This window comes from Camelus dromedarius, chromosome 13, assembly GCF_036321535.1.
Source record: "Camelus dromedarius isolate mCamDro1 chromosome 13, mCamDro1.pat, whole genome shotgun sequence".
Lineage (NCBI taxonomy): Eukaryota > Metazoa > Chordata > Mammalia > Artiodactyla > Camelidae > Camelus > Camelus dromedarius.
In genome coordinates this window covers 58083883-58097341 of record NC_087448.1, presented here as the reverse complement: position 1 = coordinate 58097341, position 13459 = coordinate 58083883, and the positions used below count along the sequence as shown (strand labels likewise).

Below are 13459 nucleotides of genomic sequence, written 5' to 3'. Positions count from 1 at the left end.
TCAAAGAAAACGTCCATTCACAGCCCTACCCACGTTTACTTAAGAATTCCCAACCCCCCCTCACTTTGGTGTGAGGGGCAACATAGAAAAGGCAAGAGGTGAGAATCTGTTCACAGGATGGGAAATAACAGGCTTCAAAGTTTGATAGATCTGGATTTGAGTTCTTGGTTCAAAAAGTTAATTTCTCTGAGCCTCAATTTCCCATTCTGTAGAATGGGAATCATAATGGTGCCCACTCACTGAATTACTGAGAACATTAAATGAGGTAATGAATGCAAAACTTTTAGCATGATTCACCAAAGTCTAGAATGTTGTAAATTCTATAGGATAAATGCCCCGGTTTCTACAGTAAATAAATTACAAGGAATAAAAGAGAAATGGGAAACTTATCAACAAAAAGAGACAAAGAGACATAGCAACCCAATGAAATGTGCACCCTTGTTTGGATCCTGATTGAAACAAACTAAATTTTAAAGATTTTAAGATAATTATGGAAATAAAAATAAGGACTATATATTTGATATTAAGGTCTAACATTTTTAGATATGTAAATGGTTTTAAGGTTTTTTGTTTTTTGGGGGGGTTTTTTGGTGGGATACTTGCGGGATAAAATGATCTGATGTCTGGGATTTCCTTCAAATCTGGGTTTAGAGAAAACGTGGTGCGTGGGTGTGCGTGAGGAGGCGGGGAGGGAAGGGATGAAACGTGGCTGGCTACGTGATGAAACGGTCGCTGAAGCCGTGTGATGACTGCAAGGGGGTTTAATGTACGACTATCTTGCCTTTTTATGTTTGAAAAAGCCTGTAACAAAATGTTTTCAAAAGGAAAAAAATAGGGCAATAGCATATATTTCACGTGGATTGTCTGAGTATTAAAAATACGTAAAAGTACAATAGTGTCTAGTGTATAATAGGTTTTTGAAAAATGTTACTTTTTTCCTTTCCTCTTTCAAAATACAGCCCCCTCCCACCTTCTTTCTGTCTCTGCCTCTCTCCTCCTCCCCACTCGCACATGTGTGTATATACACACACGCTTGTGATGTTCTGCAAGAGCTGAGTTGCCCTAAGGGGGCTCGTGAAAGACTCAGTTCCTCTTCACAGGAAAATAAAAGGATGGCGACTTTAGGTAATCTTCAGGGGTCTGGATCCTTTGGAACTGGCCCTTCCTGCTTTGGGAAGGGAGTCAGCTCCTGAACTCTGCAAACAGTAGCCAATATAAAATAGGAAGCAGGGTGCTCTGGGGAGAACTCGGTGCTGGCAAAGCACAAGCAACGCTGGGTGCAGGGCTCGTGGCCTCTGGAGGGACCACGGCCTGGCACGGGCACCCAAGGAGGACAGGCTACAGGGAAACTAGGTGATAGGCACCAATCGTCGCCTAATTCCCCGGAGCACCCCCCCTTTTGAAAAAGAAAACTTACCTGAGAAGGAGTCTCTACTCCCTGATATTTGTTGCTGGTGGATTTATCTGTTCGTCGTTCTCCAAAATAATACAGGCTGTCCTGCAGAAAAGGGGACAGTCCGATCATGGGTCATCTGCACTTTCCTTTCCCGAATAAGGCATTCTTAAAGCTCCTAAGGACGCGTCATTTCCTTAAGTCAGTGGTCTCAGGGCAGAGGCTACCCAACATAACAGAGTTAACAGAGTCACATCAAGGCCTGCCCTCATTCAAACGGTCATAAAGACGTGGAATTTCAGAGCTGGGGAGACCTCAGAGATCATCTGGTCCTTCTTCCCATTTTTCCATTTTACAAATGAAAACAACTGAGACCAAAAGAAAACCAAGTGACCTGTCATTGGAGATGTAAGCAGCCTGTCAGAGCTGGCCCAGGCCTGGAGCACTGGTCTTGGGCTCCAGACCAGCGGCTTTCAAACTTGTTTTTAAAGCTACAATCCATATTCATAAACCTGGGAGATACCAACACATATACACACACAACTAAAACAAAAGCTTCACAAAACAGTACTTACCTTTTGATGTTTTCTATTCTAATCTATTCCATTTTATTTTAAAAGTGCTGGTCGCAAGTCAATGAGTTGATTTCACAACTCACTAAGAGATTGCGACCCACAGTTTGTCTGAGAACGTCCCTTTTCCTAGGCTGTGGGTCTCAAATGGGAAGAAAGCCAGCGGTGGCATCAGAGCGCTGGGCCCTGGGCAGAACCCCAGCCTCTCTTCTCCGGGCCGCAGGTGGAGGGAGGAGCAGAGCTGCGGGGAGTGTGCCCTCCAAGTGGGAGCTTCTCAGCAAGATCACAGCAGACAAAAGGGTGAGAACCCTGCTTTACGAAGGAGAAGCAGCCCTTCCTGTCTTCTCAGAAACTTCCAGGGGGCACCGGCCCCACAGATACTGACTATGGAAAGATAGTAACATCCCGGAGAGACTTTGTTCCGAGTTGGAAAAGGATGCCTTTTACCTACTAGCACTTCCAAGGATGTGCAGGGTCCTTAGAAAATTTCCCTAACCAGTCTTCATGTCGCTCTTGTGAGGAAGGAGGAAGGCCTACAGCCGGTGGGAGTGAGAGCAGGCCTGCGACCAGGGGAGGCAAGTCAAGCTTCCTGGACGCTGAGGCTTTTTGCACTTGCATAATTCGACCTTACTCCTTTCACACTGCCCCTGCCTCTACTGGGTCCTGTCTTTATTTAAAATGTTGGTATTGTATCCATGATGGATCTTTGGGCATTAATTTTGGTTTTAAAAAATATTGCATTAGAAAATTATTATCTTAATTACTGAGAGTTGGGGCATTCCCTTACATCTTGTGTCTGAGATGAGTGTCTCGCTGACCTCACCCCTCGGTCCTGGCCCAGAGGAAGAGACACTTAGGTCAGTTACTCACTAGCACCAGCTAAACAGGAAAATATCAAAACCCAGCTTCCAAATAACCGCCTCTCCGATTACAATTTCACCAAGTACCATGACACAGGGAATCATCTTGCATCCTCCCAGTGAGGCTGCAAAGCTGGCAAATTCAATCAGCCTAAGACAGAGTCTGTGGCAGCATCTTCCATACCTCCGCAGTTGTAAATCGTTCACTGGCAAGCAGGTAGGCACAAATCATGGTCCCAGTTCTTCCTAGAAAAGAAGTCAGTTCAGGACCATAGTTCATGGTAGTCCTGAGGATACTACTACTCTCAGAAATACAGTTCATGTTGGACTGATTTTTCTTTCACCCTAAAAGTGCTAGTTCAAAATATTCAGAGATAGCCAAAGCTGTTTCCTGACCCTGAGGCTCCACCTGGAATGCGGTGCTGACTGTGTGCCTGAATGGGCACGAGCATGTTGCTCCGGATCAGGAGCCCTGCGCCTGCAGGAGCAGACAGCGGCAGTCAGCTCTAGGGCTCTACAGCTGAAGAGATGCTCACCAGGGAAGGGCTAATGCCACATCCCCCTTTTCTACTGATGTCAGTAAGAGAAACTATAAAACATGGACAGAATGCAAAACACCGTCTAGCCCTGGCAAAATACCTATTATTTCTTCCATTTGAGAGTTTCAGTGTGTTATAAGAAATATGAAAGCAGGAAGAACAGTACAATGAACCCCCATATTCCTGTTTTCCAGATTCAATGTCATATTAATTACTATACTTGTTTAATTTTTCTTCTCTTCCCTCTCTCCCTCCCTCTCCCCTTCCCTCACTCCTGGAGCATTTTAAAGCAAACTTGATTTCATGCCATTTCATCCTCAAAGTCCCATGTTTTATTCCACTTTATATTTTTGTTCTGCCACACAAAAATTTGAGTTTTAAAAGTATGTTGCTTCTTTTATTTCCACAATGATCTGCAGCTTTTGTCTTAGCCAGTACAGGCTGAACTCATTTTATGTAATTCCAAACCAATCCTTTTAACTTGAAATACACTCTATTTTCTATTCTATCCTTTAAAAAAAAATGAACCTAAATTTATTTTGCAAACTGTAGTTTGAAAACCACTAAGACAAGTACTTCCAAAGAGGACTTTGTACCATCCTGTGCTGTGATCAATAAAAACTTCTTGTTAGAAAAGGCTACTGACCATTAACAATCTAGCTCTCAGTTGTATAGACTGTGAACATTTCAATTTTAGACAACATCTCTGGGTCTTTATAACCCTAATATTTTCCCATTTGAAAGAAACTTTTGCTGATTCACTTCCTGGTGGCTGTGGAGAAGTACAACCACAGATATAGTAGATGCTCTCTCATCCAGTCAAGTCAGGTATTCAAGGAATCATTCCAACCATTTATACTTGAGGGGAGGGGATAGCTCGGTGGTAGAGCGCATGCCCAGCCATGCACAAGGTCCTGGGTTCAATCCCCAGTACCTCCATTAAATAAGTAAATAAATAAACCTAATTACCTCCCCAACAAAAATAAATAAAAATTTTAAAAATGATTTATATTTGTCTTCAGTATTTCAACTTAAAACATAAATATATATTCATTTGCTAAACTTTTGATGTTGGACAAAGGTTTTAGCTTTTTAAGTGTGAGTCCCTCCACTGGAGTTATTTCTTGGAAAGGCCAGGCATGCACTCTACCACTGAGCTCATTATTTGCAGACTAGAAAAATCCAAGTAAATCTATAAGCTAACTGGTAACACTAATGAGAGAGTTGAGGAAGATTGCTAGAGACAAGGTCAACATTTTAAAAAATTGATAGCTAGAAGAATGCAGGTTGAAATTTTTAGAGTAATTACCAAAGGAGTATAAAAAGAGTGTATGACTTCCAAGTTAATAGTGGGGAGGAAGAAATTATACTGTAAAAATTCGATCAAACCAAAATAAAATGTCAGTAAGGATACAGAAGATTTGAATAAAACAATTAACAAACAACCTAATGGACACATATGGAACACTATTCACCACAATGCACCATACACTTCCAAGTGCACAGATAAAACTGACCAAATTCTGGGCCATAAAGCAAGTCTAAACAAATTTCAAAGAACTGAAAAAAAATACATATGTTCTCTGACCACAATACAATACAACCAGAATCAATAACTAGAAAATAATAAAAAAATCCTATGTTCAAAAATAAGAAAATATACTTCTATATAACCCATGAGTCAAAGAAACAAGCACAATGAAAATTAGAAAATATTTTGAACTAAACAATAATGAAAATACTACATATAAATACTTGGATGAAGCTAAAGCAATTCTTAGAGGGAGATTTGTAGCCTTAAGTGCTAAAGAGAAAAGAGAAAGGCTGAAAATCTATGACTTAATCATCCACCTCAAGAAGTTAGGAGAACAACAAATTAAACCAAAGAAAGTGGAAAGAAGGAAACACTAAAGATATCTAGTAATTGATGAAATAGAAAACAAATATCAGAGAAAATCAGTAAAGCCAAAAAATTGGGTTCTTTGAAAGGATTAATTAAATTAATAAATCCCAAATGAGACTAATCAAAAGAAAAAAGAAAGAAGATGCCAAGAAAGTAATGTAAGGAATGAAAAAGGGAACCCACTGTAGACATTAGTATTAGATGATGTTTTAAACAATCTGATGCCAGGACATTTGAAAATAAACAAGAGAAATCACACTCAACCTTCCTTAGTTCTCCTCTTCCTGCTTTCCTCCCTTCTTCTTTTTTTTTTTTTTTAACATTTTTTATTGATTTATAATCATTTTACAATGTTGTGTCAAATTCCAGTGTAGAGCACAATTTTTCAGTTATACATGAACATACATATATCCATTGTCACATTTTTTTCTCTGTGAGCTATCATAAGATCTTGTATATATTTCCCTGTGCTAAACAGTATAATCTTGTTTATCTATTCCTCCCTTCTTTACTCTTTCTTCCCTTCCTCCCCACTCCTTTCCCTTCCTTCAGTCTTGAAGCTAATAGTATAAGATGTTAACAATGATTAATACCAGTTAACCGAAGTATGTATCTTGTTCACACACTTTAATACATTTTTCAAATTTCTTTAGAAAAAGAAATTAAACAGAAAAACGTTTTTACCTTTGCCCCCCTTACAGTGAACCACTATGATGTTTTCCTCGTCTTGAGCCATCCACTTTTCTACGTCCCTGGAGAACGCCAACATCTCACTGATTCAAAGGTAAGAGTTTTAGCTGAATTAAAATCTGTCCCCCAAAATCAAGCCCAGCTTATTTAGCCCTCTTCTGACGGCCAACCCGGCATCACACTTACATCAGAGAGGGGACATTGTGGTCATCAATCATGTACTGACGGACCCTGTGATGGAAGTACTCGGGGTCATAAGCTTTTTCACCTGAAATACACGATGCGTAGGTCATATCTCTAATCTTAACAAACATAGTAAGTGATCAAGTTATGATTAGGTTATACTTTTCTATTAGAAATTCTTTATCTATCTTTGAAAGGAGCTTTCTGATTGGCTCCTGCTGCTCCAAAAGAAACAGAAGGGTCTTAAAAACGTAAGTATAGTAGTGGTTTGTCTATCTTGAGGAAGTTAAGCCCACATTATCTCGGTTTGTTTACTAAGCCTGACTTGTAATTTTCTACCAGACTGCTTGTTACATTAGCATAAGGTTACACAGAGCAGAAGCAAATGTGGCCAACCGAAAGGCCTGCAGCCTGAAAATGTCCATTTAATATTCAGAAAGAGAAAAAAAAATTACGAGAGTAGCAAGCTGGGATGTAATCTGTTTTCTACAGGGTTTTATTGTTTTTCCCACATAGGGCCCTAGTCGCCTTACACTCATTCCTAGCGGGTTAGAGAATGCATTTGTCGAACTGTCTTGTCTTCAAAACACAAGTTGGCAGGAAAAACAGAAATATTCTCCTAAACCTGCTACCACTAGAGCCGACTCCTGCTAAAATGCCTCCTCCTCCAGTCCCCTGCCTCCCTCACAGGGCACTTTATTTGTGCTGTTGGGTTATCTTTTCCTACCAAGTAGGGCTGGGGCAACCAACAATACTTATGATTAAATAAAATGTGAAAACAGAATCATCTTCTTATATGCAGTGATCTGTTTTCTATCTATCGTAGCAAAATGTCTAGTCATGTACATACTGCAAAGATTGTAGACTTGGTAGTGGTTTGCATGCTTCGTATCCAGGAACCGCATGACTTCCTACAAAAGATTGACACATACCTTACATATGTCCACGTGGCACCAACACAAGCCATTTCCTAGGAGTCACCTAAAATGGTTACTACCTTTTATTCACTTGTCCCTCACTTAGCACCTTTTAGGGGTGATTCAGGGACTAGAAGGATACACACAGTCCAAGTCATATCTAACCTTCAAATAGCCCCCCAAAGTTGTCCCTGACGACTCTGATTAGTCTCGACTATAAACACACATTGTTTAAAGCTACCAGAGAGGGAAATTAGAGGCTTAACAAGCTTTAAGAAAATTTGTCTCAAATCGCTAATTCACAGTAATATGTGGTTCTTACCTGGATCTGATTCTGAATAGATACACCTTTTAGATAATGATCTGGATGTTACAAGTTACCCAAGCACCATTTAAATAAATAAATGCAAAAAAGGTATGGCATGATTGTACATGTGTACACATAAGAGAAAATGATAAAGACATTATATTACATTTCAGATAACTGGTGGCAATGCAGAGACTTTCTTGGCTCATCTACGTTTTCTTACATTCCAAAATGAATATAAATGCATGCATGTGTGTATATGTGTACACACACATGTGTACATGCATAATTTTAAAAATGAGAAATAAATAGTGGTTATTAAAGTACAATTAATATCACCATACTGATACAACAATATTTCCAGCCAACTTATCCATCTGAAACACATACATGTGCAAGTGTGTCTATAACAACAAACATAACTGTAAAAAAATTCAAAACTTGATTAGTGTAGTACCCTCAGAGCAATGTTTCCTGGCTTAATATTGAGAAAACAGAGGCCCATTGTCTATCTTAGCACGTTCCTTGATTTGGAGGTGAAGGTTCACCCTCCTTACTGGCATGTGGTAGCCACAGAGATCAAACTTCCACCACAGTGCTTGCTTGAAATTCTAGTGTTTGCTCTATTACTATTCAATGATGTTCAAAATATAACCCTGCAACTTTCTTCCCTCTTAAGAATAAAGGGGAACCACAGGACTGTTTAGCATTTATGTCAGGAGTCAACCGTGGCCAGAACTGAATATCGCACCCTTTAGTCAACCTTGATTTAACATAGTTTGTGGATGCCTCTTAACATAAAAACGACAAAGGCATTCTCTGTGCCAGATGTAGTGTGATCACTAAACACACAACCACGGAGGCAGCTCCACTGCCCAGTTCTCAGGCTGACCGGCCTTAGCTGAACTAACACCTTAGGCGTGAACCAGCATGCCGACAAAAGATGAGTGAATGCTAATACGGGCAGCAGATATGTTTTTGAGGTGATTCATGATTTATGGATTTTATGAAAACAGAGGATTTATTTCTTCCTCAGATATGCTGATTAAAAATGGTAAAGAGATCAATGACTTAGAACTTTGCCAATATTCCAAGGAGATAAGAGCATAATAACCGATAGAAACCACTCAGTCTAGATGGTCCAGAGACCATCCAGGAGCCAAGAGTGATGTCTTTGCTCGGGTTCACATTCTAAATGAAGTTTGGGCCTTTTTAAGAAAACACCCCAGCTAATATGAATTGTTGTCAAATTGGTATTTATCACCACCAAATCTACAAAAGAAAACTGGCTTCCTTTAGACAACTTAGAGTTAACTCACAGTTATCAGCTCAACCTACTGAAAAGCAATACTGGTAATCGAGGGGTGCTTTGTTCATAAAGATGGAGTCTGGCAATTTTGAGATGGCTGCCCTGAGGTGCTACAATCCATCCAATGAACCCTGGTCGAATTACTCCATAACTGTTTTCACTGTGGAAGAGATAATGTAGTTTCCACGTGAACTAGTGGTTCGGAAATTTTTTCAAAATTGGCCAAGGGAGTGGTAAAATTGTGATATCTTATAAATAGTCTCACCTGGGCAAGATATGGCTCAGATCCTCATTTTCAAGGCCTTTTTAAAATAAAAATTTATAAATGGATTTTATATAACTGCCCAGATCTCTGAGTATGTATTAGTTATTGCCTGTAATTATTTTGCATGCTGAAAAACATTTCCCTGCCTTGGAATAAGATAGAATGAGTCCATTAATGCTCCCAATCCGTCATCCCCTTCACCTATTTTGCCCCTCCTCCCACACCTTGGTGCTTTATTCTTAAGGGCAAAATGTTAGAAACAAGACAAGGTCCATCAATAGGAGAAATAAGCAAGTTGTGATATACACATACGATAAAATGTATGCCAGCAATAAAAGGAACAAACTACTGATATATACAAAAATATAGATGACTCTGCAAATAATATATTGAGCAAAATTAGCCAGATACAAGAAGCAGATGCCTTGTGTTCACTTGTATCCGTTTCAAGAATTGACAAAACTAGCCCATAGGGTAGAGATTAAAACAGTGCTCCTTCTGCTTGACAGGAGGATTGTCTGGAGCACCAGTCAACTTCCTAGGATGCTGGAAATAGTCAACATTTTGACTACAGTGTAACATGGGTATATAAATTTGCCAAATCTCAAGCTATACTCTTGTGCATTTTACCACATATAATTATAAAATACAACAACTTTACCACATATATTTTAATCCAAAATGAATATTCAAATATCATTTAAAAATGAAAATGAAAAATAGGTAGCAAGATAACATATTCATTCTGAATCTTGAAATCCAAATCCTTGTACAGAAAAATCTAATAACACATTGTTTTAAAAGGTAAAAAATAAAATAAGTACAAATTTGGAGGATTTATACACAAGTTCTGAAGATTTACTATTACTTACAGATGGCCAGCCGGCACATGAAAAGATGTTCAGCATCACTAACTACTAGAGAAATGTAAGTCAAACCCACAATGTTACCTCATACCTGCTAGACAAGAAATAACAAGTGTTGGAAAGGATGTGGAGGAAAGGGAACACTCAAACACTGTTTGTAGGACTGTAAATTAGAGCAGCCACTATGGAAAACAGAATGGAGATTCTCTCCCAAAATTATGAATAGGACTAGCATATGACCCAGCTACTCCACTTCTGGGTACATAGCCAAAGAACACACACAAAAACACTAATTCCAAAAGATACACACACCCCTATATTGATTGCAGCATTGTTAACAGTAGCCAAGATATGGAAACAACCTAAATGTGCACTGTCAGATAAAGAAAGAAGATGTGATACACACACACACACACACACACACACAAAATGGAACACTACTCAACCATAAAGGAATGAAATCCTGCCATTTGCAACAACATGGATGGACCTTGAAAATATTATGCTACATGAAGCTGTCACACAGAGAAAGACAAACACTGTATGATTTCACTCACACGTGGAATCTGAAAAAAGAAAGCAAACAAAAGAAAACAAGACCAAACTGGAAGATAAAGAGAACAGATTAGTGGTTACCAGAGGGAAAGGGATTTGAAGTGTGGGTGAAATGGGTAAAGAGGGTCAACTGTATGGTGATGGAAGGCAACTAGACTTACAGTGGTGATCACTTTGTATTGTACACAGATGTTGAATCATAGTGCTGAGCACCTGAAACTTATATAATAAGAGAGACAGAATGAAGGATGGAAGGAAAAGAGGGAGAGAGGAGAGGGGAAAAAACAAAGAGAGAAAGAAATGGTTTTCCTGAGATCACAGTCAGCAAAGAGTCCTTACAAACTTAAACCATGATGACAAAAATCACAGTGACTCTCTGACATCTCGATCAGAAGGTTTCTCAGTGAGCTGTATAAAAAATAAACATCTAAATTAGATGCTGTAGAAGCTGAGGGGTAGGAGGTTAAAAATCTCAAGTTTGACAAAGAAAGTGAAGTCAGAGAGATGGCCAAACAACTTCTAGTGAAATATCTTCAGTTATGGCAGAAGAAACAGAAGAACCGTCTCCATCTAAGAATAAAGACAAAGAAGGTAGTTGTATCAGGCAGCACCGTACAGAAGAGAATGGAGAGGAAGAGAATCTTTAACAGCATCTACAGAAATGATTCCAGAAAAAAACAATCAAGAAAAAGAATCTGATGATCCCTTAACCATGAATGAAGAGACTTCTGAGGAAAAATCAAATGGAGGAATCTCCTGAAGATGGTGAAAGGCCCTGCTAGTAGGATCCTGACTGCCATGAAACAGAAGAATCAGGAGGAACCAATACCAGTCGGCACGGAGAGTTTCCTTCAGAATCATCCACAGACACTGACAAGGAAACCGCAGCAGTCACCGCTGAACTGATGGAAAGGCTGTTAGAAACACTGAACACGCAGTATTTCACATTCAGTTCTGGTTTACACCACGTGAAATTTTTACGTAATCAAGTAGTTTTTAAAGTGAAAGGTAGTAATTACAATTCTTAATTCTTTTGGAGAATATCACCTTTAGTTTATACAGATGCAAGAAAGATTTTGTCTTGTCTTTTTCTGACAGCTCTGGCAGTTTTCAAATTTTGGTCATAGTTTCAAAATTTACCATGTGAATTAAAGGGTTTCATGGTAGTCATATATTAGTTATAGTATATAAATTACATATGTTCATCTCTCACAAAAACAGAAAAATACAAAATTTGCTCCCCTAGAATAATATATATTTATATGTAATATATATGTGTTTATATATATATGTTATATAATACAACCTAGGTAAGATAATATATATTATATAACATTATATAGAAATAATTATGTTGTATACAATTATGCAATATATATTTATAAAGAGTAATATATATTTATATGATTTATATGTAATTATGTTATACAACTATATACTATATAACACATAATATATATTTCAATTTATTTTTAAGAGGAAATATTATTCTAATAAATATTGTATAATTATATATACTATATATTATCTAATATATGATATATAGGACAGTATATATAATACACATTATATATAATTATATACACATTATTCTGGGGGAAATGTTATATTTTTCTGTTTTTATAAGATATAAATACAGTGGGATACTTTTTCTATTACTAATGACTGAGTTCACATCTTTCAAGGCAGTTTTTTTTTCCTCTGATTAATTAAAAATCTGATCCTTGTGAAACCATGGAAATGTTAATTTTGTTGAAATATCAGGTTAAATACATTCTGAGAGATCTGTTCAAAACTAAAATTCTTTTGTATACTTTTGTGGTGTTTGAGAAAAAAATTTTATTATTTATGAGAAAATGTGTTTTATCTTGGAAACTGTATTCAAACATTTGCTTACTATTTTGTAGAATTAATATGCTGATGAAGCCAACATGACCATCTCAGAAGAACTGGGCAGGTTCATTTTGCTTGCTTTTCTGAACAATTGTGAATATTTTATGTTTCTTTCTAACATATTCTAGAGTATGTGAATGTCAAAAATAATATGAAACACAACTGTACTGGAAAAATTAATATATTACTTTAATGATGTACCTGAGCAAAATGACTGAAGGTGCACTACTGTATACACACCCACACACACATAAACTTCTTAAACAATGACTTTTAACTGGAATTTCATAGTAAACATTGTTTAATGTTTGAACTTTAACCTACAGAATCTAAAGCAGTATGCTTCCACCGTAATTTAGGCTCTAAACCTAAGAATACACATTTTAGTTAAAGAATTCTCATCCTTCTCCCCTAGGATAGACCACAAAAGATGGCCATAATTTGCTGCAATTCCTGTCTGCCAGAGATGAAATCCATTTTCTACTTTTTGAATCTAGACTACATTTGTTGTTTCCTTGTCTGATAGAATGAGGCAGAAGCCACATTATCCTAGTTTTGAGCCTGGGCATTTAGGGGCTCTGCATTCTTTCGCTTGCTACTCATGGGGTCCTTGCCACTGCCTTACGTGAACAAGCCCAAGCTAGCCAGCTGGGAGAATGAGACATCACATGGAGCCATCCAGTCATGCCGTTTTAGACTAGCCAACCTTCAGACGTCCAGGAGCAGCCCACAGATGCATGAGTTGGCTTTGCTGAAAGCCAGTCCCTGATCAGCAGAACCACCCAGTTAAGCCCGACTCAAATTCACAAACCACATTATCATGAGCTAAGTAAACGATTGCTAATATAAATCATTTAAGTTTTGAGGTGGTTCGTAACACAGCAAAAGCTAATTGATATCAACCCATGATAATTTTTTACCTGAAAGAGTAAGTTTTTAGGAGAATACTACAATCTTTGGGCCAATATTATCTTACGACTCCACAGTCTATGTTTACTGAGAAATATGAGCATTTGTTGGATAAATCCTCTTACCTTAATGGGATTCCTATAGAAAGACTGCCCTCCAGAAGATGGGAATGACATGGCAATAATACGTTCTGGAAGTCAAAACAGTCACTATTACGAATGTTATAGGTTATAGATGTGAAACAATATATGAGAACTCAGTTTACATATAATCAGACTCCTTTTTCATAGAAAAGAAC

At 38.0% G+C, this 13459-nt stretch overlaps 1 protein-coding gene and 1 pseudogene across 5 annotated transcripts in view; one reads left to right on the top strand and one right to left on the bottom strand.

Annotated features, from left to right (window-relative positions):
• LOC105090999 (phosphatidylinositol 3,4,5-trisphosphate 3-phosphatase TPTE2) overlaps nucleotides 1-13459 on the bottom strand; it is an 89496-nt gene that overhangs the window by 9225 nt on the left and 66812 nt on the right. For 3 of the 5 annotated variants that reach the window (XM_010982408.3, XM_031465939.2, XM_010982410.3), the window contains 6 exons: nucleotides 13287-13351; nucleotides 6991-7051; nucleotides 6144-6225; nucleotides 5952-6040; nucleotides 3010-3071; nucleotides 1418-1498 (listed from right to left, as the gene is read on the bottom strand). In XM_010982408.3, coding sequence (XP_010980710.1) covers nucleotides 1418-1498; nucleotides 3010-3071; nucleotides 5952-6040; nucleotides 6144-6225; nucleotides 6991-7051; nucleotides 13287-13351 — 440 coding nt within the window. Of the gene's footprint in view, nucleotides 1-1417; nucleotides 1499-3009; nucleotides 3072-5951; nucleotides 6041-6143; nucleotides 6226-6990; nucleotides 7052-13286; nucleotides 13352-13459 lie in introns of those variants that run through there. The other 2 variants (XM_031465942.2, XM_064493188.1) reach the window with 2 other exon arrangements.
• LOC116157191 (serine/threonine-protein phosphatase 4 regulatory subunit 2-like) lies at nucleotides 10608-11387 on the top strand (annotated as a pseudogene).